This window comes from Mus caroli, chromosome 10 (genome assembly GCF_900094665.2).
Source record: "Mus caroli chromosome 10, CAROLI_EIJ_v1.1, whole genome shotgun sequence".
Lineage (NCBI taxonomy): Eukaryota > Metazoa > Chordata > Mammalia > Rodentia > Muridae > Mus > Mus caroli.
Window position 1 is genome coordinate 38,308,992 of NC_034579.1, and position 25,922 is coordinate 38,334,913.

The 25,922-nt window shown below is 44.8% G+C and overlaps 1 protein-coding gene across 2 annotated transcripts in view; it reads left to right on the forward strand.

Annotated features, from left to right (window-relative positions):
• Scml4 (Scm polycomb group protein like 4) overlaps nucleotides 1-25,922 on the forward strand; it is a 92,846-nt gene that overhangs the window by 29,399 nt on the left and 37,525 nt on the right. For both annotated transcript variants that reach the window (XM_029482269.1, XM_021174730.2), the window contains exons 2-3: nucleotides 14,042-14,120; nucleotides 18,227-18,441. In XM_029482269.1, coding sequence (XP_029338129.1) covers nucleotides 18,286-18,441 — 156 coding nt within the window. In that variant the 5' untranslated portion in view covers nucleotides 14,042-14,120; nucleotides 18,227-18,285. The remainder of the gene's footprint in view (nucleotides 1-14,041; nucleotides 14,121-18,226; nucleotides 18,442-25,922) is intronic.

Below are 25,922 nucleotides of genomic sequence, written 5' to 3' on the forward strand. Positions count from 1 at the left end.
ACCACATAACCAAGGTGGTGCCTGCCTCTTGGGTTGTGGGAGGCAGGTGGATGAGAAGTTCCAGGTCATTTTCTTCTATATAGCAAGTCTGAGACCAGCCTGGGTTACATGAGACCTGTCTCAGATAATTTTTCTTTGTTGTTTTGATTCAAGAGTGAAATTTTGTTTGCGTAAAGAAATACCTAGTTTTTGGACTGCATGCTTAAATAACTTTAAAATTTAAGATCATTAATATAAATACTCTGTCTTTGTGTCTCTGTCTCTCTATCTCTGTCTCTGTGTCTCTGCCTCTGTGTCTCTGTCTCTCTATCTCTGTCTTTGTGTCTCTGTCTCTCTATCTCTGTCTCTGTGTCACTGTCTCTCTATCTCTGTCTTTGTGTCTCTGCCTCTGTGCCTCTGTCTCTGTGTCTCTGCATCTCTGTCTCTATCTCTGTCTGTCTGTCTCTCTCTCCCCCCTTGCCCTTCAGCAGACTGGATTGCTTCTATTTTTTGCTTCCTCCTCTTTCTCTAAATTCTTAATGCGGTGTGGTGTGATGAGGTTGGCTCTCGGGACGGTTGTGATACATTGTTGCTAGTATTATGGATCCACCCCATGTTGCCACACAGAATAATTTCTCTCCTGGCTAGACGTCCTTACTTTTGACCATTACACAATGGAAAGCTCTATATGCCTTGCCCTTCCCTCCCATTAGAGTCAATCTTTATTTTTAATGCTGCCTGGGACACAGGTGTAGATTCCAGCTGTTCTGCGGACAATGGCAGTATTGTTTCTTTTAGCTGGACTCTGGTCTTAGTTCCAGAGGCTCCTCCATCAAACGGCCTAGGTCACAGTCAGAACTAGTTTTTGTTTTTTTTACTCTTAAATCTTTTTAAAAAAGATTTATTTATTTGTATTTATGTCTCTGGGTGTATTGACTGCATGTATGTCGGTATACCCCATGCATGCCTGTTATCTACAGAGGCCAGAAGAGGGTGTCAGATGTGCTAGGACTGAAGTTATGGTTGACTGTGAACCCCCATGGGGGGACTGGGGATTGAGCAAACCTAGGTACTCTTGAAGAGCAGCAAATGATCAAGAAGGCCCCTGAGCCATCTCTCCAGCCCCACTACATCTTCTTCACACTGGAAGCCTCTCCCGTCTTGGCTCTGTTGGATGTCTTGGGGCGGTAGGGTATCTTTCAGTTTCCCTCAGTTAATTTTGTCTCCACATATAAAACATTTTGAATCCCAGCTCTGTGATCTGTAGCCCTGGACACTTCTCCCAAGCTCATTATTTGGCACGTCTGCCTTCCACACCTTCATCCCTGTTCCCAGAAGCTGACAACTAAACCAGAAACCAGAAGCTTGTGGCTAGAGGCAACCTGTAGAGCTGAGATGTCACCCGAATTGGGTGTGGCTCATTAGTCATGAACTCTACCTGACTGCATCTTCCTCCTGCTCATATGCTACTTAATTAATATCTGTCTCGGAAACTTCTGAGGCAGCTTGTCAAATGCTGGGCAGCTGTCAACAGTCTGGGGTTAATTCATGCTTCCGACCTCCGTGTAACTACCCTGTTCTTTCTCTCAAGTAAATCTTAATCGGTTAACCCTTAAATTAGAAGGGGATTAGTCCTTCTGGAGCCAGTGACACATTATAAACAAAGGCATCATCTTTTAGAAGTGTTTGTCATGGATCTGTTGGTAGTTCTGAAACGATTAATTGTCACACACAGAGTCCAGCTTGCTTTGAAGTTGGGAGACAATGTGCTTTCCTTTTTCTTCTCCTGATTTCCCAGAAAACTCCCCAGACCTATTCACAGACTCTTGCTGTAGCCCAGAGCTCATTTTGCCTGAGGCTAGCAAAATCTGACTTCACAAGTCCCTGAGCCGTGATGACCGTCTCCACCTGGACCTAGGACCCTTCATACTGTCTCACCTCTTGTCCCCTCATGTCCGGTCCCCACTATTGTCCCCTCATGTCCGGTCCCCACTATAGTCCCCTCATGTCTGGTCCCCACTCTTGTCCCCTCATGTCCAGTACCCACTATTGTCCCCTCATGTCCGGTCCCCACTATAGTCCCCTCATGTCCGGTCCCTACCTTTTGTTTCCCATCCCATCCTGTGTCCTGCTCCTTCTCGTCTGTTTCTTACTAGAAAGAAACAAGACAGCTCTTGAGTAGTTCCAGTGCCTTCTGGTTGGCTAATTTCCCAGGCTCCTGAAGGAGCAGGCTAAGTCCATCTTTGTTTCTGGCTTCTGGCACCTTTTGCTCTTTCAGGCTGTCCTTCCAGCTCCTACTGGAGGGACACTGAGTCTCTTCCTTAAACAACCATGTGGATGTATCTTTCTGTCTGCAGGAAGGCTTGCCCAGTTGCCTCACACAACCTCAGAGTGCCCCACGAATGCCTAAGTGTCCAGTGACTATTCACATAGAGATGGGCTTTCAGAAGGTAAACTGACCACTCGTGAAGAACAGACTCAGTTGAGGCTTCCCTGAGACCTTTGAGAGAGGAGACCTGCACTCCTCCCAAGCCCTGCTTGTCGACTCCACCACCCTGGGGAACATGCTGGACAAAGGAGTCATTGTCTTGTCCTCTATTGACCTTTCCTTTGGCAACTAAGAGTGGAAGCCTGCAGCTGTGTCATGCTCTGCCACCCCCTCACCCCCACCGCTGCCTGCCAGACAGCCAGACCTGGAGAAGTCACATCATTTTCATCCAGCCCAGACATGACCCGTGAGGTGGTGGCAATTATATCCTCCAGTTGTCTTAAGCTGAGTTTGATGGTCCCAGAACAGGAGCCTTCTTAGCTCTGCTGTAAATGTTGGACAGGCTTGCTCCGTATGCTAGGGGGTTCTCATAGTGCTGGCCTCAGAGTCTCGCCGTGAGAACTGAATGGAGAAAGGTTAGCATGTGTGTGCTCATCCTCTCTCTGTTGCCTTGTTGGTGCTGTGGACTCAGTCCTGTATGTGACTGTTCACCAAGGACAGCCCCCACGCCACGAAGGTCATGGTCAAGGGCCGGGGGAGTAGATAGCCTACCAACAGCAGGGCGCTCTGAGGGAAGGAGTCGCTCCCAGAGAGTCTATGGCAGACGTAGTCCTCACTCATACTGTCATTTTGGTTACTGGCCACTATCCAGTGTCTCCTGAGGTCACGCAGGGTCTGTTTCTCTTCAGGTGACCTGTGGGTGTGATCCAGACTCACCACCACAGAGAGAAGCTGTGCTAGTGATGGGGTGGTCAAGCAGTGGGCTGTCCTGGGTTTGCACATCCAAATATGTCAGTAGGACTCACTGGACATGTAGGGGTGCTCTCCCTTCCTCAGGGGACCGCTGAGGGTCTCTGTGTTGTAATTATAAAAAGATAAATAAATATAAGAATTTGTTCTGTGGGGGTGTAGTGCGGTGTGGAGGAAGGGGGTGCCTCGGCAGGCCCATGCCAAGGCATCCCTTCCCCCTGAGGGACCAGCCACACAATAGTATAGTATAGAATAGAGTTTATTTAGGGCATGGGGAGGGGAGTTAAGAGAGTAGTAGAGGCAGAGAAAGGCAGAGAGGAGAGGAGAGGCTGGCCATGGCCACATGGAGAGAGCGGGGGGAGGGGGATGGGGAGAGGGGGGACAAGGGGGAAAGGAGCAAGGGAGAGAAGCAGGAATAAGACAGAGAGGAGGGGGGCAAGCAGCCCCTTTTATAGTGGACCAGGCCTACCTGGCTGTTGCCAGGTAACTGTGGGGATGGAGTCCAGACAGAATACCAACACTCTGGGTACATCTTCACCTCTTTAGTGCTCTGCACAGTGGGTGACACATAGGTGGTCGGGAGTGTGGTGGGATGGTTCAAAGGACACACAGACAAAGGACACACAGACAAAGACAATAGTGTTTCTGGCCAGCACATCCCCTTTGGCCTTGCGTGATCTTATACCTGTCAGGGTGGTGTTGGGGGACAGTAGGTTGTGACCAAGGAGAGAGTGACCCTCCCGACCTGTGCCCCCACTTGGGATGAGGGCAATTGTCCCCTGAAGCCTTTGTGACTGTTGGTGATCAGAAGTGAATTCAGCACAGTTTGCTTTCCTTCCTGTGAGATGTGGGATTCTGTGGCATGTGTCACTCCGGCCCCCTCACTTTACGTATTCCCTTCTCAGCCCCCACATGCCTGATGGTTGAAGAGTCTGGGTTCCTGGAGAAGTACCAGGGGACGGTGAACCAGTGAGTGCTGGCTTCCCATGTCCAGACAAGGCTTATGCCTTGCTGGCCACTCAGCACCCGCCTCTCTTCCCAGCCTCATGGCTTTCTAGACTGCCGAGCCCCTCTCTTCCCATGCAAGGGTTTCAGTAGCTTTACTTCTATGGCGCTGGTGCTCTGTGGACAGGGCACTACTGTGCCATACTGCAGGCAGAGCTGAGTATCACACCACTGTCTGGGTGTATTCTTCTTCTTGGAGAATAAATGAAATACTCTTGCCCGCCAGACATCTTTTGGGGGTGCTACAAAGTGATCAGGAAATATACTTCCTTCTACTCTGTTCTTTACAAAAAGAGAAGAAAGTTGTGTTGGAGGGGGTGGGAAGAGCAGTAATTCATATCTCATGGGACCTACTTATCATGCCAGGCTCCCTTGGGATCCTAGTGGTATACTGGTAGCACTGTCCTTGAGATAGCCACATACTCTGGAGACTGTTGAATATATCCCAGATTTGGAGAGTTATGACTGGTACTATTTGAATTTTGTCATTTTATCAGGGAAATCTTTACTATTCTTCCTAGCAAAGTATTTGAAAAGAAACTTGCTCGCTCTGTTCTCTGTGTCTGTCTCTGTCTGTCTCTGTCTCTCTCTGTCTCTCTGTCTCTCTGTCTCTGTCTCTGTCTCTGTCTCTGTCTCTGTCTCTGTCTCTCTCTCTCTCTCTGACCTTGAAGAGAAAGTTTTCTTTGTAGATCTTGAACGGGAAACAACCCAAAGCAGCCAAACCACAAGCACTTTCTCTAAATTAAACATAAAGTATAAACAGAGAACAAAACAGGAAGTGGTGGCTGGCTGAAAACAAGAACTCCCACAGCTGTCCTGGAAAGTGCGGTGCCCTGCCCTGCCCTGCCCTGCCCTGCCCTACAGCGAGCCTAGAGTCCCCTGGCAGACAAGTGTCTTCTACTGGCACTTCCTGCAATTGCTCTTCAGCAATCGCTCACAGTATCTGCATCAGCTCCAGCTACCCCAGGCGCTAAGTCACAGGGGCGTCCTGTGAATCATTGGGTTTTCTTCCACCCTTTCAGCTTTCAGAGATGGAAGAATGTGGCCAGAAGGGTCAGGATCCCTTCTTGTGTCCCACCTGCAATGTTGCCAGTCTGACAGGTTCCATCCAGGGCTGACCCGGTGTGTGTACAAAGCTTTGGGGTTAGATCTGAACTCTCTCATCAGTAAGCACAGATGGTGGCGGACTCATGGTATCTATGTAGGCATCGGAGCCTCTCCTCTAAGTCCGAGGGCAATGATGCTTGCCTCAGAACCGTGTAGAAACTAACAGAGACGAAGCAGGTAAACTGTGGCAGGCCTACTTTGGAAACTTGTAGTGCCATGTCTTGCTGGGGTAGTTTTCTTGTTTGGAAATGGCTTTTTTAAAAAAAAATTGTGCATGAATGTATATGTACATGAGTGTGTGTGCACGCCATGGGTGTGTGTACATGCAGTGAAGATGTGTTTGGAGGTCAGAGAACAACTTTATGAAGTTGGTTCTCTCCTTCCATCTTTTTATAGGTTCTGGGGGTATAGCTAAGTCAGGCTGTCATGATTGTGTTGTGAGTGTTTTTACACATAAGTCAAACGTAGTTGGCCCAAGACCATGATTATTGAAGACTCCTCAGGTGGAGTCCTGAGCACAGGGCCACTACTAACACTAATAAACGAATGGCCAGTCTGGAGCCAGCTGCCTCAGTGCTGGTCAGTGGAAGAGTCCTGGATGAGGGGCAGCTCACCAGACCACTCATTCAATTATTTGGTGAACGTTTGTTAAATCTCTGAGATGTTCAAATCTCTGGAGTTGGAGCCAGATGAGCACATCTGTAATACCAGCACCCAGAAGACAGTGGCAGAAAGATGATAGCAAATTCAAAGCCAGCCTGGTCTAGATAGCAAATGCTAGCTTAGTCAGGGATACATGGCAAGACCCTGTCTCAAAAGTCCAAATCAATTAAACCCGGACGCAGAGCTGCAACCATGGGCTTTCCCACCTGCACCCCAGTTCCTGTAATACAACTCTGAAACTTAATTCTATGTGAATAAAAGCCTAGGCCATAAGCTCGGGCTTGTTCCCACTAGCTTGTAACTCAGTTATCACGTTAAATCTAGTCTGAGGCTGTCGTAAGGCTAGCTACTGTCCTAAGTTTCATGCATCGGTCTCCTCAGAGCTCAGGGCGAATCTCTTCCCGCGCCTGACTCTATCCTAGAATTCCAAGCTCCCTCCCAGAACTCTCACCTCCTGTTTCTTGTCTCAGCTCATCGGCCAATCAGCTTTTTATTAACAGGTGATGCTTCCATGCATCACACAGCACACAAGAGATGGTCTTTACCCAGGTCTCAACTGTATCCAGAGAGATAGACATGATTGCACATTGCGTTATGAGAAAAAGCATTTAGTTACAGCACAGAGAAGGACTTGGAAATGGAAAATTTCAGTTGGACTAGCAACTTGCAGTCAGAGCTGTGGGAAAAGAGGTAAAACCCCCCTACTGCCATCACCCCACCCTCCTAAAACACCTCCCTGAGGTGGCTCCTTTTCATCCAGCCAAGGGTAAAATGAAGACTCTTGTGTCAGGAGTGGTAATAATTAACTAGGAGTTCTACCAGATAGAAGACACAACACTTTTATATTTATATGTAGCATTAGAGCCGGGCAGATAACCCTCTATGCTATTTCGCCCATTTCCCTGTCAGTAACTCTAAGATAGGACTTGCCATGGTCTGCCTGGGCCGCTCTTACTCCGACTGGCCAGCCCCGTTGGCCAGTTCTCATGATCCCTTAACCCATGGCATCTTCTCTCTTCACTGTCGCCTCTCTCTCCCCTCATGGTCTCTGCTTCAGACCACAAGCCCGGGAACTTAAGCCCCTCTGACCTCTCTTCTACCAACCTACAGGTTATAGGCATCTTTATTGACCAATCAGGAGTAACTTGGGGCAGGGGACAAGGTTACATATCATCACTTGGCATACATGAGAATCTCCTTTTCCCTGGGGGCAAGCAGATCTCGGGAGGTCAGTCTTTGGCAAGACAATATGTGGCAACAGAGCAAACCTCAACAGACATGATTCCTGTTGGAGAGCAGGGGACTGATTATCTGTTGTGTAAAGTTGAGCAAAGGTTAATTAATATTCTTTGACAAAACTGTGAGGGAGCCCCAGGGGACAGGCTCGGAGGCCCACTGTGGCTCAGTTCTAACCTTGGGCCCTTTCTGCCTTTGGTTCAATAGTGAGCAGGTCATGGAAGCCTCTGATTGAGGTAAGAGTAGGGGGCCGTGGGAGTCCAGGGATGGAGACTCGGGCTTCCAGCTTCCACATGCTACAGGGTTAAGGGTGTAAGGAGACCAAACTGTGGACATCCAGGAAGGGCAATCAGGAGAGGAGCAGGCTGTGAGCCAGGAGTGCTGCAGGCTGTGACTGTCCTGGACTCTTCAGTCTCATCTTTGAGGTCCAGTAGTCTCAGAGATGTTCTGCTATGCGGTACATGAGTGTATCTTCTCCCTTCTGAGTGTTCATCCTCTGAATGCAGGGCACAGGCTCCAGGAAGTTACTCCAGTGACCTCGAATGTCTCCACTAGACCACGTAGATGAGGCTTGGCTGTGGCTAACCCACTGTAAGAAAACTTTATGATACTCTCCCAACCTCCCTCCCCTCAGCTTAAGGCTGCAGGCTTGTGAGGAACTGCTCCACTATCCTAAGTTTCCCCCCGGGACTGTTCCTACACACCCGCTGCATGCAGAGGCCTTCTGCCTTGTCCTGTTTTAGGTTACAGCTAAGGCTGCAGAGTTGTTCAGCGGTATCATACATACTAAGTCGTTGTGGCCCCTCTGTTTTATTAATCCCGAGAATTGCCAGATAAACCAACTCCACTATTTTGAGCCAAATAAGGAGAGGAAAGTCTCTCTCCATCCCTTGGACCCTGGGTTTCCCTCCTTATCCCAGCAAGAGACAGTAGCTACCATTGTGAGAGCATTTCCAGAGACTTTTCATGCACCTGTCAGTCTACACAGTAACCCCTCCCCTCTGCCCCATCCACAAGGGACATCCAGGACCCCCAGCAAATGCCTGGAGCTTCAGATGGTACTATTTTTATAATGTTTTTTTTTCTTATATACATACCTATGACAAAGCTGAATTTATAAATTCGTCATGGTAAGAGAGCAACAAAGCTGGGCAGTGGTTGCACACGCCTTTAATCCCAGCACTCGGGAGGCAGAGGCAAGCGGATTTCTGAGTGTGAGGCCATCCTCGTTCTACAGAGTGAGTTCCAGGACAGCCAGGGCTACACAGAGAAACCCTGTCTTGAAAAACCAAAAAAATAAAAAAATAAAAAAAGAGCAACAAAAATAACTAACATGAAACATGATATAATATATGCTGTAAGAAAGGTGACTGTGATCTTTCTCTGAAAGTATCTTAGTCTCTCATTGTCTTATAGTGATATTTTCAGACCATGGGTAACTAATTTCCCTCAAAGCAAAAGCATAGGCAAGCAGGAAGTGGGTGTGCAGGGATGTGTGCACATTTATTCATACACCTTTCCTGCCCACCGTCTGGGAGCACACTACCGTACAATTATGCAAATGTCAACATTTATCCCTCCTTCTTACCCACAAGTCTGAGGAGCACAGATCAGATCGCCTCCATGTCAGGTTCCCTCTCAAGACCCATAAGCTTGCTCATGGGCACATCTCCAGCTAAGGCAAGAGAGAGGCACACCCAAGCCTTTGAGACAGCAGAGCCTTTGAAAGCGCATCCCAAAGGAGCCTTTCTTCCAAGGTTCCACTGGCCCTCATTGTCAAGGGCCTGCCTAAGGCAGGTACATGCTGTCAATCCACAGACATCTTCAGGGAAATCTCTTTTGTATTTAAGACAATGATCATTTAATGGGGTGGTATGGCCACAGGTGATAGAAAAGTCAAAATAAAAGCTGGGTCTTCAGCTACAATCTATGCTGCAAGCACTTCTTGGTCCAAGAGAGAGGATCTGTCACTCAGCGGAAGTTAGGATCCTGAAGCCAGACAGGAGGAAGTTTCAGGTATGGTGCTAGCAAGGCAGAGAGGGGGGCTTCTTCGTCTCCTGGCTCCCTCATCCCATGCTCACCTTCCAAGCTTAGGCAGTTCCCTCCCAGACAGCACACTTGGACAGCATCCCAGTGTCTCAGGAACCAGGGGGTGGCTTAGGCAGGCAGTTCCCTTCAGTAAGGAATGTGATAGAGAGCATCAGGTCCAGGCTAGTACGCAAGATCTGCAGTGTGTTGTCTTTTGTGCGGATGTCACTTGAAGTGTAAGACACTGTGGTGTTGCCATTAAAAGAAGTGAGCACCTGTGATGGTTTGTATATCCTTGGACCAGGGAGTGGCACCATCTGAAGGTGTGGCCTTGTTGGAATAGGTGTGACCTGGTTGGAATGGGTGTGTCACTGTGGGTGTGGGTATAAGATCCTCACCCTAGTTGCCTGGAAGTCAGTCTTCCACTAGCAGCCTTTAGATGAAGACATAGAACTCTCAGCTCCTCCTGCGCCATGCCTGCCTGGATACTGCCATGCTCCCACCTTGATGATAATGGACTGAACCTCTGAACCTGTAAGGCAGCCCCAGTTAAATGTTGTTTTTTATAAGACTTGCCTTGGTCATGGTGTCTGTTCACAGCAGTAAAACCCTAACTAAGACAGCACCCAACACCAGGAGGAGGCAAGGCTAGCCACCTTACACACCCAGCTTCTCTTACCTCAGATTCATCTTCTGAGAAGCAAGTCTAGACCAATGGACTCTGAGGGCAAAGCTAGCTATAAGGAAGTTCCTGGGCTGGCCAAGGTGACTGAAGAAGAGTTAGGCTACAGCTGAGCACTACCCAGCTAGTAATTTCTTCGTACCTGTGTGGCAATCTGTCTCCCATGTTCCCAGCTATTCTGGTGTTTCAAAATCCTGCAGGGTGTAAGACCTTCCTGCAAACATTTGCCCTTCTTGTGTTATGATGGCTTCCCTCCTTCCTCTGATGCAAATGACCTTTGGCTCTCTATCCCCCTGGCGGCTCTGCCATTCCTTGCTGGGGTGGGAGAGGTCATCAGGAAGGAGAGTAGGTGCAGTCGAAGGTAGCTGAGTTTGCTTGCTTCTGCAGTTCTCCCTCCCCAGCACATGGCTCAGCATAAGGACCCGGAGGATCTGCCATCCAGCCTCCCTGACATCATTGTGAGGATGCTACTTCTGTGGGCAAGGAGGCACCAAGGTCTCTGGTCATCTAGAAATTTCATGTCCCATGGACTCAAGCACAAGGCTGCACTCCCCAGTTCCTCTAAAGCTGTTGAAAGGTGCATCATGTTTAACTGTTGAGCCCTTTCTCCCTGGTTATGTTGTGGGGACCAGCGCTGACCAGTTCCTTCTGCTCTGGGTTCAATTCCTGTTTTTCCAGAATGCACTGGCATCTTCACAACATATTACATGGATCTTCTCTATGTAGATTCTAGAGACAAGGTCATATCAGAACTTAAGGGAATGAAAAGCTATAAATGAGTTCTCTCACATTAATGAGGCCAATTAAAACAAATTTTATTTTTTCCTGTTTACTTTTCAATTATATTAAAATAATTACAATTATAGCTGGGCTCAACTTCTCTAAGACTTCCATGCGTTGAAAAGAATGTATGGCTGCACACATAACACATCCTGGTTGCTATGATACTACTGTCACTGTGAGACACACGCCATTACATCGTTCTCCTTACCCTTTAGAAACCCTCTTCACACCTTTAACTCCACCCTTGCCCTACACTAACCAGAGTCAAGCTAATCCTGACCCTTCTTTGTCCTGCAAAATATGAAATCAGCTGTCTCAAAGAACTCTTGGTTTTATTTATGGGATAAATATTTCATTTATCCCATAAATAAAATACAGAGAACAATATCACAGAGTAAAATTTTAATGCTAGGAATGAATATATGTATTGATTTTGGCTTCAGTTAGCTAAATGTTGTCAGAACTGGGAAAAGCATGTATTAAAAAGAACTCATTTTCTCAATTTAACAGATTCTGTTATTGTCTTTAGTCCTTATTTTTAATAAAGCATTTATTCTGTTTTTAATTCTCTGCATGTGTGTGACTGTGTGCACATGAAAGGAGTATGTGTTCTGAACTGCTGAGCTATCTCTCCAGTCCTTATTGGGCCCATTCTTGTCATATTTAGTTTTGTTTTTGCAAAATATCAAATCCAGGGTGTTATATAGTCTATACAAGCATTCTTTCACTGAGCTACATCTTCATCCCAGTGTGTATAGGTTTTGTTGATCTTCAAAGTGCTCTTTTACATGGAACACACATCTATCCAAATTGATACGCTTTTGCCCACACATGGATACAATGTTGCTACCTCACAGGTGTCAGGTGCACTCTGCAAGTGCAAAACTGAGCCCGAAGCTGAAGGTCAGAGTAAGCAGTGGAACAAGGGCTCTGGCCTCCAGGAATGTACATCACTTACTTATGTGCATGAAGCAATAAGGAACTGTGAGAGCCATCATTAATCAGTACTTGAGAGTATTACTAGCCAGACAATGGGGGAGGATGTAGTTGAGAGTCCAGTATAGAGAAGAAAATCTCTCTGAAGCTTGAGCTCTTTGGCGATCATTGAGCGTGGCTGAATTCAGACAGGTGCCAAAGGAAACCTTTAGAAATCATTAGAAATCACCTCATGTATAGTCCCAAAGCCTGAGAGCTATTAGGGCCTTAGATGCCTGAAGGTTGCACATAAAAGACTCTGGGTCACAGTGAATTCAGCATGGAGCCGCAGAGCAAGATGAAATAGGATTACTGTAGACCATTACACTGGGGTCAGAAGCCCATTCCCTATATTAACAGAAGAGTCCAGGAGAGACTTGAGATCCTGTACCTGCTGCCTTTGGTACTTTGAGAAACAATAGAAAGCTATGGATAGTTCTCCTTGTCTAATTTATCCACCTTTCCTTCATATACCCCTCTAATGTCCCTGCCCAACCTAGCAGCCTGGGCACTTCTGCCTAGAAAGTCCTAAATCTGATGTCATGCTCTGATTCTCCTGTTTCTACCCCTTCCAGTTATCCCAGATGGTAGAACTGATTTTTTCCATCTCTGATACTCTAGCATTTCATTTTATTATTTGTTACATTATATATGTGTGCGTGTTTACAGATACATATATATAATCTTATATTGTCTTAATATTATTACATTGCTTTTATTGCCTGCTTTTCTATAGGTGGTGATTATCATAGAATCTTTCTGTCCCCTCTTCTGGAATGTTCACCCAGGTCTTGAAGGGGCTGAGATAGACACCTCATTTAGGACTGAATACTCAATTGTCTCTAATTCTCAGCACATTGACCAATTACAAGACTCTGCACTAACCATTACCCACTGCATAAAGAGGCTTCTTCGACCAAAGCTAAGGGTGGAAAGCCATTAACAGTCTTGTGAGTCCCAGCTGTGGATCCTGCTTGCTACAATATAGCCTTCTAGTTAAGATATGCCCAAAGCAATAGTGGTATGACTGTTAAATGGCAACCAATTATTTTCTGATTGGCTCTGAGGCCTGTTCCACAGGGGGAATATGTGTCTGCTACTGTAAAACTGGCTGAAAGCCTATGGCTTAGTGGATCACAAGCCCTACTGGGAAACCCACTACTAGTGTTTGCTAAATGAATACATATCGTCAAATTGTCTTCTGAGTAATGTTGACATCAAATGGACTAGTGCTGATCTCAGCCTTGTCAAAGCAACTTCTTTTTACTGCTTTTTTTCTGGAATATTAAAGCAGTGATCAGTGGTGTTCAGTGTCTTGGGTTGTAACATCATCAGAAATCAAAGAAAATGGAAGACTATTTAAAAAGAGTAAAGATATCTAAAACAGCTCCCAGAGAATGAGGCTCATTCATAAATTGTTTATTTTTCTCTCTGTATATTTGTCTCTGATTTAAAATTTCAAACCATGCAAAATGGCACACAAAACAGAGTAAAAACCACATTTCCGGTTCTTTTGCCCAAGGATGACCACCCATAATCTTTTGAGGTTTTCCTTTCCCAGACCCACACTAGTTAATAAAGCACTGTAGATTCCTACATGAAGCCATTCAAACACTGTAAGAAGTACCCCACATATGCTCTCTTACACACACACACACACACACACACACACACGCATGTGCATGTGCACGTGATTGCACGTACTCATGCATGCTTAAAATCAGTAAGTATTCTACCTTACAAATTTGAAATAATACATTAAATCAAGACTGTTTTGAGGGGTGTTTAATAGTTCACCATTATAAATATTTTTGTAAAGAGTGACCTTGATCACATATTTTTGGGTTTTCTTTAGATTTTTTTTCTTAATAATTTTTAAGTAAATTATTTTCATTAGAATTTGTTCATTCTACTTTTTCCTTCCTTCCTTTTTCTTTTTTTTATGTTTTTGGTTTGTTTCTTTGAGATAGGGCTTCGCTATGGCTCTCTGGCTGTCCTGGAACTCACTCTGTAGACCAGGTTAGCCCTGAACTCATAGAGATTTGCGTGCCTTTGCTCCCAAATGCTGAGATTAGAGGCATGCATCACTACATCTGGCTATCCTTATTTTTCTTAAGACACAGAGGGACTCTTCCTTCTGTATGACAATCTTTAATTACATATTTCAATATTTGCCTTTTCTATTACCACTGAACCGTATTTAAGCATGATAGAATTTTATGGTCTCTTACATAGTTCAATGTGTCTTGCGCTCAGTGCTCCCCAAAGCTGAGACACTTCCTTACTTTCCTATCATCATCATTCCTATTACTATTATTAATTCTTTTTTTCTTTTCTATCCATAGCATAGTTTTGGGAAGGAAGATTTTGGAAACCTGCATTCCCCCTCCCCGCTTTCCAAAGTGTCTGGACCTGTTATTGAAGGTAAATTGTGTTACTTGTGACTCTCCAAACTCTAAAATTATCCTACAGAGACATTTAGAGGATCCCTTATGGTTCTGATAAATTCATTTACTATCCTTGTTACTTAGCATTAAATTTGCCCATTGAAGTGAAGATTTCCGGTTTCTTTGGAGACTCAGTTGTATCATGTAATGTGTTTTCTGGAAACTGTCTCATGGGAGGATGTTTTGCTGAAGCAGACACATGGTGGTTTTTCTGGAAGCTGCCTGCGAGAAGGGCATGTGATGCTCTGCTAGAGTGGGTGCTTGGAAAGGTATAAATATAACCCAATAGACAATGGACGATGATGACAACGACGCTGTGTGGTATTGGTTCACCCTGCCACTCTTTCCTGGTCATCATTTGTCATGATGTCAGAGAGAGAAAATGCCACCAAAGAACTTCTGATGTGTTCTGGCAATTCCTTGCCACTTCCTCAGACGCAGGCCGATTGGCAGAGTCTCATGGTTTCCTCTGGATTGAACTGCTGTTGCTGATTCATGAGTGGTTTTTGTGAGTGGATCAAGCTGCCACTGCTGATTCGTGTGAGCCTAACTGCTGATACCCTGACAATGCAGATTGGATTTACTCCAAAGAACCATTTCTAAACAGGCCCACGTCCTCCTCTGCTCTATTAACCTTTTCTTTCCACTACCTCTGCTGGGAGGTGGGCTAGAAGGGAGGTTAGGAACCGTTATTAAAAGTCAGTTTCGAAAAATATAAGCCTACAACCCGTCTTGATTAGTAGGTAAAATGAGCAATCGCTAGGGCGTGGTAGGCTGGGAAAGCTTGGGTATTTCCTGCCTCTGGCTCTGTCTCCATCCCAGTAGTTCCTACCACTCCACTGACAATGGCTCCTTACTGGTCAATTAGCATAAATTATGTAACAGACAGGCTCTCACACTGCCTAAGACTGGTGCTTCTGTGGAAGGCAGAAAGTAGGAGGCAGCACGAGGCATGGGGATTTCCTCATTAAGAAAAAGGAGGTAAAAAGTCAGGGGAAAGGAAATGAGTTAAACAGATAGTTCTTCCTCCTCCTCTTCCTCCTCCTCTTCCTCCTCCTCTTCCTCCTCCTCCTCCTTCTTCTTCTTGGAAGGACTTTGTTATATGGAACAACTTAAGGAAAGTTAATTTCACTTGTTGGTTGTCAAAGTAAAGCTCTTTTTAGGTTTACTTATATTTGAAACTTCATTGCTAACTCATATTGTTCTAAACTTGATTTTCTTAAAAATGATTGCATTTTATTTATTATGTGTGTGCATGTGTGTGCACGCACAGGGACAGAATACACGCATATAGGTGAGTGTAAAGGGTAGCAATTATCTCCTATGTTGGTTCTTAGATGCTGTCCACCTTAGTTTTGAGACAAGGTCTGTCACTGGGACCTGGGGCTCACTGGTTAGGTTAGGCTGGCAGGCCATACACCAACCCAATAGATGTACCTGTTCCTGCCTCCCCAGTGCTAAGATCACAAGCACAGCTACTATGCCTGCCTTTTTTATATTGTGCTGAGTTTGGTGTCAGAGCCTCACCTTGCGAGATGAGCAGTATATCAGCTGGGCTTTCTGCTCAGCCCCTAACCCTAAGCTTTCTCTTGCTTCCCTTTTGACACTAATGCGATTAAATACATTGTTAATCTCCACACTAAAGGCAAAGTAAGACAGGCATGAGCAAACCTTGTATTCCCAGCACTCTGGAGACTGGAGCAGAGGAATATAATAAGCTGGAGGGTATCTTGGACTGCATAGCAAGACCTTGTCTCTCGAAACCAAAAATAAACAAAGCAAAATAAAATTTAAAGTAGAAAGATGCAGAAATGCACCCTACAATAAGAAAACCTTCTGTTTCTAAAATCTTAAACTCATAATAAAGAAGCAGAAATTCGATCACGATAGATCAAAATGAGACTGACTTTCACCCAACAAGACCTTTGTGATTTTTATTGATCTGTTTGCGCTTTTGACTTCTTTTGCACCAGTGAGTGTTTGGGGTATTTGTTGGTGTTGAGGTCCAGAAATAGATTTTTGTGTTATGAATTCCTACACAGTAATCATAATTTATTGACTCCAAGATGTATTTGATTACAGAATGCGTCGTTATCTTATGCTCTACTAAGCAGTCTCATCTGCTTGAAGCGATATAGGGCCATCTATATTCCAATAAGGTTAATATGTTTTTAAAAAATGCATCTTAGATTCAGTGAGATGGGATTTTTTTCAACACATAGAAAAACAGAAAATTGATATTTTTAGCAGGCTTCTTTTCATGTAAATTATCTTATTTTTATTTTATTTGCAACTATATGTACATATATGTGCCTGTCTGAGGATTTAAGTTTGTGTGTACAGTGCCTGCAGAAGCCAGAAGAGGCCTAGGGAGTTACAGACATTTGTGAACTGCCTGAGGTAGGTGTTGGGTCCTCTGGAAGAGCACCCGTTACTCTTAACCATAGAGCCAACTCTCTATGCCTAGCTTTTCTCTTTATCTGAAATTAAAACTCTACTTATAGAGTTGTGAAATAAAAAATTCCTCCTTTAAAATTGTAATTATGGAGTTGGAAGTGTGGCTCACTGGTGGGGTGCTTGCTTAGCACACACAAGGGCCATAGGTTCAATCCTCCAAGTTATTAAAAAAAAAGAAAAGAAAGAAAAAGAAAGAAACCTATCCACCAAATATGGTGTATCCAAAAATAAATCTTCCTCTAGTGTGTTTTAAAAGAATTTCTAGTGTTTTGCTTTTTCTTCCCTGAGTAAAGCTATGTAGTCTCTGCTTCCCTGCCCCCGACAAGGGACCCAGAGATTCCCTTCTAATACCTGCTGCTCCCCGCTCCCGACTCCCTCTGGGCCTCTGGCCAAGGAAACAGGAGCATCCCTAATAACACTAACACCTGCTTCAGGCTTCTCAGAAGCCTCTCATTTCAACGGAAGGTTTTGGCAGGTTTCTCTACTCTGCAGAAGTGGATTGCATCGCCTAACACCGTCCCTGAGTTAAAGCTCTGCCCAACTCGACACGTTCCTGCCCGTGCTGGATATCTGACCTCTGAGCGTCCACTTCCCCTGTTCTCTGGGTCATGGCTTTGTTAGTGGCCTCTTGCTTCCAGATTTATGGAATTCTACCAGAGCAGCTTATGATTAACATTGTCGGAGCTATGCTAAGGTCACGGTCGCGGGCAGGGGGGGCTGTGTACAAAGGACTGTGTGCTGTGAACATTGCCCACAGCCTGGCCATCTTTAGTGACCTTTTAGCAAGCTTTCCTCCATTTATTTTACCATATAATATATTGCATAGTTGGGATCATTTTTATGTGTCATTTGTGTGCATGATATTTCTTTTGCCCAGCATCATGTTATGCAAAATGTGTTGCTAAAGGCTTTAACTTATTTGCCAGTTTTAGTTTGTTGATGTATTAGCTGTTCCCTTATGCATTGTTATTTGGGCTGTATCTATTTTATTTCTGCAATTCTAAATAATGGCGAAGTGAACAATTTCTGTATGCAAACTCCTGTCCATGTTTGGATTGAAGGATGTCATGGCTTTAATGAAATTGACTTGTATTACTAAAAAGGGTGATGACAGTTCATAATTCAAGCAAAGAAACAAGAGTAAATATGGAGGAATGGGTGAACTTGTGTAATATATTATTAATATATGAATGTTACTTAGTAATATAATTATAATTATCATATAATTACATATTAACCATTAATATGATAATATATTGTTTGATATGAGATTATACTTCTATATTGTTGATATAATATAGTTTGTTTAGCATTAAACATTATTAATATAGAAAATCGTGCATAGTATTTAGATACGATTGTGATACTATTTTACTAGTCCAAAATTGAATTGAGACATGAAAGCATCCCGTCACTGGTGATGACCTCAGCTATCTCTAGATCCAGGAATCTATTGTCTTCTCCACCTAGCAGTACTGTAGCCTAGTTGTACCTGACTCACTTACATGGACCCCGTCTTCCTCCTGTAAGTGGTAGGTGTGCACAAATCACTATCAGATCTATGTGCTCTGAGACCAAGCGTACATTTCTAATTTTGTTTTTCTTTCTATCTGAACTAATTCCCAGGACCTCTCTTGCCTGTGTGTGGTTCGCCTCCTCACTCAGTAAGACTGGCACCAGCAGAGATGCAGACACAGAGGGTGCCAGGGAGGAAACGTGGCCGGCCTCCACTTCACTCCACACGGGTGCAGATGGCCGTCCATAACCTCTATTCTGCTTCTCCTGCCTCTGTGCCGGCAGTGACAATCCCGAAGAAGAGAGGACGGAAGCCCAGGTACAAGGTATGCCTCACCATCTCCTTATCCTGCATCGTGTTGGGCTGGGGCACTGGGGCTCGGGCACAGCTCTGCTGCAGAATGCCATGGAAGACAGGGGCCTGGGAAAACAGGCTGAGAAACACATCTCTCAATAGAGAATGTGATGGCAAGGTCTCATGGGGGCAACGAGGCAACAAGGCACACACAGCACACTGTTGTGTGCTTTTTTTTTTTTTTTAAACAAATGGAGAAACAAATCATAGCAGATGGGGAAGCTGTACATTGAGCAGATTTTAGGGCTGTTGCTAAACACATATTATTAAGCTTGCATCTAAATGAGAGTGTCGGGGGCTGAGCTGTCCCCTGACTATGATCAGCAGGGTGGCTCTTGAAGCTACTAGAATTTATCTGTGGTGAGGTTTTTGTTTTTGTTTTGTGGAAACAGTTGATATTCCTGACGCATTTAAAGTAATGTCATAAGTAGGCCAGGGTCAAAAGATGCAATGAAGCTTCCTGGACAGAGATTTAGCACAGGACTCCTGGGGTTTGGATTATAGTTTTCTGCTTATAAAAGATGCTGATGTCCAATTTGGCTGCCAAGAGGCAGATGCATAGCCATCAGAGTCCTGAGAGCATCGTAAGGACTAACAATATGGAGGGAGAAGCTATGGTGGGAAACAGATCTGATGATGTAACTCCAATCCTACAACCCCACCCAGGGGCCAGCCGCCATCTGTGACACTTTATGAAGGGAAAGCTAGAAGCTTGTTCTCTGCCAGCCTCTGGGCTCTAGAAGAAGAGCATCAATAGTTGTCTCCCACATAGTTTTCATGAAATGAAACTGGTGTCTCCATCTTGAGACCTGAATTCTGCAACCAAAATGCAAATTGGCAATTAACTCTCAAGTATTAGGAAAATGCCTGGAAATTATTTCAGGTCAGCAGAAAGAGCTTGTGAAAATCAGATAATGAATTCAACCTTTATCCTTCTCCTTCTTCGCAATCCTTTCAAATGCAAAAACACAGTCGTGGGGAAAAGGTTGTTGGTTATTCAAATTTACTTTAGTTTTCTTAACTTTTTTTGAGACGTCATTTTTTTTTTTATTTTATTGTATGAATGTTTGCTAGGTGTGTAGCATATGTGTACAATGCCTGAGGAGACCAGAAGAGGGCGTGGGATCCCCTAGGAGAGAAGTTACAGATGGTTGTGAACCACCACGATTGATCTTGGATCCTCTGTAAAAGCAACCAGTGCTCTTAATGGCTCAACCATCTTCCCAGCCCCTTATTTAATTTTTCAAAAAGTGTGTGTGTGTGTGTGTGTGTGTGTGTGTGTGTGTGTGTGTGCGCGTGCGCAAATGCTCACAGAGACCAGAGGCATTGGCGTCTCTTGAATTTGAGTTACAGCTGGTTGTGAGCCACCTCATGTGAGAGCTGGAAAGAGAATTTGGGTCCTTTGGGAAAGCAGTATGTGCTATGAACTGCTGAGCCTGTCTTTAGCACACAGTATTTTTTTTAAAAAGCTCTTCTTCATCAACTCTTCTATCAGGTCATTTTTCTGACAGGGAAACCTCTGTCAGGAAAGCTCATGGCAATATGGCTTTAGGATTGTGCATCTGGTCTCAGAAGCTAGCCTGGGTACTTGTGCCTGCTCAGCCGCCTACCTGTGCCATTGCTGGGGTCTGGGGATTGTGTTTGGGGGTGGGGGTGGGGGTGGGGGCTGGGGCAGAAGAGGCTTTGTGTTTCATAGACCCAAGGAGCAAGTTCAAGTTCCAAGAAAACATAGTAAAACTTCTCTGGCCTTCTTCCTGGTCCCCTGGGGTCTGTGACCCAAGAATGAAAATTACCAACAGACACAGTATTTCTTGGGCCAAGAGAAATAAATGGCAGCTCACCCACACGGAACAAACCTGACTTACTTTGCAAGTTTCCTACCTCCTTAAAGGGTTTTTTTTTTTTTTCAGTGTCCCTAACACTCAGGGACACCTCTCAGTGTCCCTGATATCAAGGACATCTCAGAGTAGAGCACAGCTTAGGTTTGCTGGCTGACACACAGACCCTGCACAAAGCTAACAATTCTGTTTCCACCTCTCGGTGAATTCCTTTCGTGGGAACAAGAGGCCACCTCTGGTTTTGAGCCTACTTCCTGAATAGCTAGGAAGATGCATGGACATTATCTCAGACCACGCCCCCCTGCAGACAACTCGGTAGGTCTTAAGCCTTGTGTCCTAGAAGAACAGTTCCTGTCTGTGTGACCCTGTCACCCATCAATGATGACAAAGGAAAAATAAGAACCACGTGAAAGTCTTTGTAAAGCTAAAATGATTTCCTCCAAAGAGTACCCTTTATTCTAAAATACATGCTGGTGAAAGGAAGTTTTTGAAGCACTGGTAATTTAAAAGGCTCTCAGTTGGCAAAAACAAAGTTGCTAACCAAACCTCGTCAGTTTTACTTCAGCGACACCCCATTTTACCATTAATGACAGGACTCTAATTGTAGAAATGCCAGCAAGTACATTGTACAGTCTCACTCCATTTACCAAATGGCCACCAATCTGGCAATTTTAACTCTCTGGGACACAGTCAGGGAGGCAGGAGTTGGTTTGGTTTTGCTTTGTTTTAAACTGACTAAGCACAGTAAGATCTTACGTGGTCTGGCCTTAATGATCGTGTATTTTATTACTAAAGAAAATGCTTCTTGGGCTTGGATACAGAGGTGCAGGTTCATATTCCTAGCTGTCTGGAGGCAGAAGGATTCTTGGAGTCTGAGAGTTTGAGATAAGTTTGGAATCAACAGTAGGAGATAGATAGATAGATAGATAGATAGATAGATAGATAGATAGATAGATAGATAAAATTGGAGTAGGGAGTGGATGTGTTAGAATGGGGAAGGGCTCCATGAGGAGGGGAGGGCAGAAGAGAAAGCAATTTGGGGCGAGCAGGATCCAAATGCATTAGACATGTATGAAATTGCTTAAGAATAAATAAAAAATTATTTGTCAAAGAAAGGAAGCTCTTCTATGCCCTGTACATTCACTGTAACCAGTCTTTGCAAGCTCAGTTCTGGCAGTGTCTACCCTTAGAGACAAAAAGGAAGGGATTTGCAGGGGGAAACACTGAAAAGGTAGCAATAACTTGATACAATCTGATAATATATTAACACAATGAACACAATGCAACAATATTACAAAATAGCAATATTGCTAATGGCATTGTAACAGTGATCAGCTGGTGATAATGAACAGTATGATTTTGAGTCTTTGTTGAGCTTTTATCTTAGAAATTCTGAGGATGTCTCTTCTGTGTCCTGGCCTGGGGCAGCTGATATCTCCCCAAGTGCCTCTGTTGGTCCCCTCTGTCCCTGCATAGGTAGCCGCTCTCTGAGAACCTACCTCACTTGCTTCTGGCCTTGAGCCTAGTTGGCAGTTGGATGTCTGAGTGCTTCTGAGACTGATGTTAACACGGGTCGGCTGTAGAAAAGGAAGGATCAAGCTGGAGGGCAGATGTCAGTCCCTTGGAGTTCACAGCCTCTGACCCATCCTGGACCATCTGGCTGAGTCTCTTATGGTATAGAGCCTGCTGCCATATTATTGAGGTCTACTCACCACTGAGCCTTGCTGTCCATTGTCACCTTGGGAAAGGACACAGATAATCTCTGAACCCATAGTTTCTAGAAAGAGCCATACTCTGTCATGTGACAGCATTCTTCGTTTCAAACGGAATATTTACCTCTTAGCATCTCAGTTGGGTCCTCAGCTCAGAAACCCTAGCAAGGGCAGCAGGCAAAGTCCCTTATATTCCATGACTAGGAAACACCTTGATCTCTGTAAGGATCCAGGAGGGGCTGCACTTCTGTCCTATAGATGCACTGACTTTACTATCTTCAAGTAGTGGGACCACCATCCTGTTTGTCAGGGCTATGACCTAAAAGCCAATTTGAAAACAAACAAACAACAACAGCATTATATTTCTTTGTGTGTCATCCACCACATAACGGCCATATTGCGACATGCTTGGAAGTTGAATCAGCATTTTGAAGTCTTTTCTCTTCATGTCCTTAAGTCTGTAAACCAATACAAGAAACCCGGTCAGAACTTGTAACATTTGCAAAGGTGCAGGTGACACTCTCCCTGTCCTGTCCACTCTGAGCCACCAACAAATGAACCAGAACATAGGGCAGGCAAAGTGAACCCATTTGAGAGTGATGGGTTTTAAGGACTTGTTACTTTTTAAGTATACTTAATTCAACCGTAAATCTATGCACTTCAAGCTTTAAACAGCAGCTGTGCTTAATTTCCATCTTAGTTTTCATTGCTATGACAAGACACAGTGACCACAGCAACTCTTATGAGGGAAAACATTTAACTGGGGCTGGCTTACAGTTTCAAAGGTTTAGACCATTATCATCATGGTGGCTCTCATGCAGGCAGACATGGTACTGCAGAGGTAGCTCAGAGTTCTACATCCGGAACCACAGGCAGAGCAAGAGAGGGAGAGACTGGGCCTGTACACAGCTATCAATTTACAGGCATTTCCGAAGACTGTATAGTCTCTTCCTGTGGACTAATATGAGCCAGTTCTTATGCTCTTCTTTCTGTGGAAGTGGCTAATTTTCCCTGTGAGTTTCATAGGATGTCATACAGCTGTAATCTCTCTAGTGCTTGCTCCACATATTAGACTGGATGTGAGAGGGGATCACAGAGGTAAGGTAGCATCCCCACTGAGCCACATCAGAAGCACCTAGCTACCTACTGTCAGTACCGCTGCTGCTGTTGATTTTGATCCTGTGACTGAGGTGGCTTGTGTCGAGTGCCCCACTGTAAACGGCACTGCCCCATTTCTACACTGCAGTACTTAGAAGGAATTCATTATGCACATCCTTAAAGACCTGGGCTCACCTTCTAGAGAAGATGTGGATGCTCTGCTCATGCAAGCTTTATCTGTTCCTCTTGCTTATTTACACTGCCAGACATTTACTTACAGTGGAAGGACTTGTGAGCATTTATTATGTATGTACTTAGTGCTATGATAAGTTACTACACTACCTCTCTGTTGCTCAGAGTGGTCCAGATCTGTGAGCTGGAAGCTCTTTCAGCCAGCACCTTGCTCCTTAAGATATGCCAATTGTTGGTTGTTTTTCTTAGTATCTTGTTATCGTATTTCCAGCTTATTCTGTACCTCCTCCCCATCTTAGTCTTGGGACCATCCGTTTTGGATAGAAGTCCCTACTCCTTTTCTTGAAGAATGACATGAGAAACCAACCTAGGAGCATTTTGTTTTATTTTGCCCATGAAAACAACCAAGATAACAAATTAATGTTAAAAATGCAAATCAAGAGTATCGAAAACAAACGGCCTGCAAGAGAAGAGTGTGTGCTGGTTTGAATGGATGCCCACATCCATTCAGACCACGGACAAGGTGCTCATATCTGTGTCCCGCTGTTTCTAGACTTTACTAAACTCACGGTGACTCCCTCTTAAATGTTAGATGTGCACTCGGACTGGCTGTTGCCCTCAGTCCTCATCCCTGCAAAGCAAGCACGTTGCTGCCTGAGCTCTCTCCAGCAGGCTATTTTTAGTTCTTTATATTAGACATTGAAACTTACATTTCTAGACACTAAGTAAATTTTGATCATATTTCATTCTCCTAAAAAAAGAAATCCCAAATTTAAAAGGGCATAGACTCCTTATGTGAGTCTAGTTTTGATTGCTGTAATAAAAGGTGGCAGCTGCATATAATTCATAAAGGAACGAGCTTTTGGTCTGGGGATATAGCTCAGTGGTAGAACATTTGTCTAGTGGGCATGATGCCCTGATTTCCATTCCTAATGTGTATATGAGCAGAGAGAGAGAGAGAGAGAGAGAGAGAGAGAGAGAGCTGGTTATAGACCTGGAAGCACAGGAACATGGTGGCTATGGTTTCCTGTGAGGCCTCCTGGTAGGAGATATCCCAGGAGCCTGTGCAGATGTGATCCGGAGCCATGAGTCACCTGGAGAAACAGAGGCTGGGATGGAGGCAGTCATACTTTCTTTGTTTTTGTTTGTTGTTGTTTTGAAACAGGGTCTCTCTATGTAGCCCTACCTGGTGCTGGATTAAAAATGCACGCTTCCATAACTGGCCAGTCACGCTACCTTTTAAAACAACCTGCCCTCGCAGAGATTAACTTACTTCATCAGCTAAAATCAATTCTTCCTCAAGGTGATACTCCCAAAGGCTTAACAACCGATTGAAGGTTCTTGTATCTCTTAATGTATTGAGAACTAGGATCGTAGCACATACACCTTTGGGAACAGACCCAGGCCACGGCACTGCCCAGTTTGTTTCAAAGTCCCAGCAGCTGTTGAGGTTGGTGTCTTAGACATGTGCTATTGCTATGAAGAGACACCACGACCACAACACTCCTATAGAAGAAAGCATTTAAAAACTGCTTACAGTTTCAGAGGGTTAGTCCATTATCAGCATGGTGGGAAGCATGGCAGCACACAGGCAGACATGGTGCTGGAGAAGGAGCTGGGACTTCTATATTCAAACCCTCAGGATGCACGAAGAGAGAGATTCTGGACTTGGAATTGGCCTTTTAAAACCTCAAAGCTCACCCCCAATGACACACTTCCTCCAACAAGGCCTGTCTTAGTTAGGGTTTACTGCTGTGAGCAAACACCATGACCAAGGCAACTCTTATAAGGGCAACGCTTAATTGGGGCTGGTTTACAGGTTCAGAGGTTCAGTCCATTATCATCAAGGTGGGAACATGGCAGTGTCCGGGCAGGCATGGTGCAGAAGGAGCTGAGAGTTCTACATCTTCATCTGAAGGCTGCTAGCAGAATACTGATTTCCAGGCAGCTAGGGTGATGCACCTACTCCAACAAGGCCACACCTCCTAATGCTTTCAGATAGCACCACTCACTAGTGACAAGCATTCAAATCTATGAGCCTGTGGGGGCCACTCTTGTGCAAACTACCACACAGGGTAAATAAGGAAGCTTTCCTCCCTCCCTCCCTCCTTCCCTCCCTCCCTCCTTCCTTCCTTCCTTCCTTCTGTTCTTTCTTTCTTCTTTTGGTTTTGGCTTTTTGAGACAGTGTTTCTCTGTGTAGCCATCCCTGGCCTCTCTGTCTTGGACTCACTCATAGATCTGCCTGCCTCTGGCTCCCGAGTGCCAGGATTAGCGGCGTGCACCACCACTGCCTGGCATAGGAAGCTTTTTCTTGTAACCAACTGCCAACTGACTCATCTGACCTCTGTGATTGCTCCACTTAGGCAGAAGTGGTGGGTGGAAATGGCAGCTATTATAATACTACTGCTTCTTTTGAAATGGGTTCAGTTGACAAATCTAACATTAATAAATAGATAAAATGAGCAAGCATGAGATGTTGGGGTTGTTATGTGGTTCACGGGTCTGAGATTTTCGTACTTATCATTATGGTCACCATCACCACCACCACCACCACCACCACCACCACCATCATCACCATCACCATCACCACCACCATCATCACCATCACCACC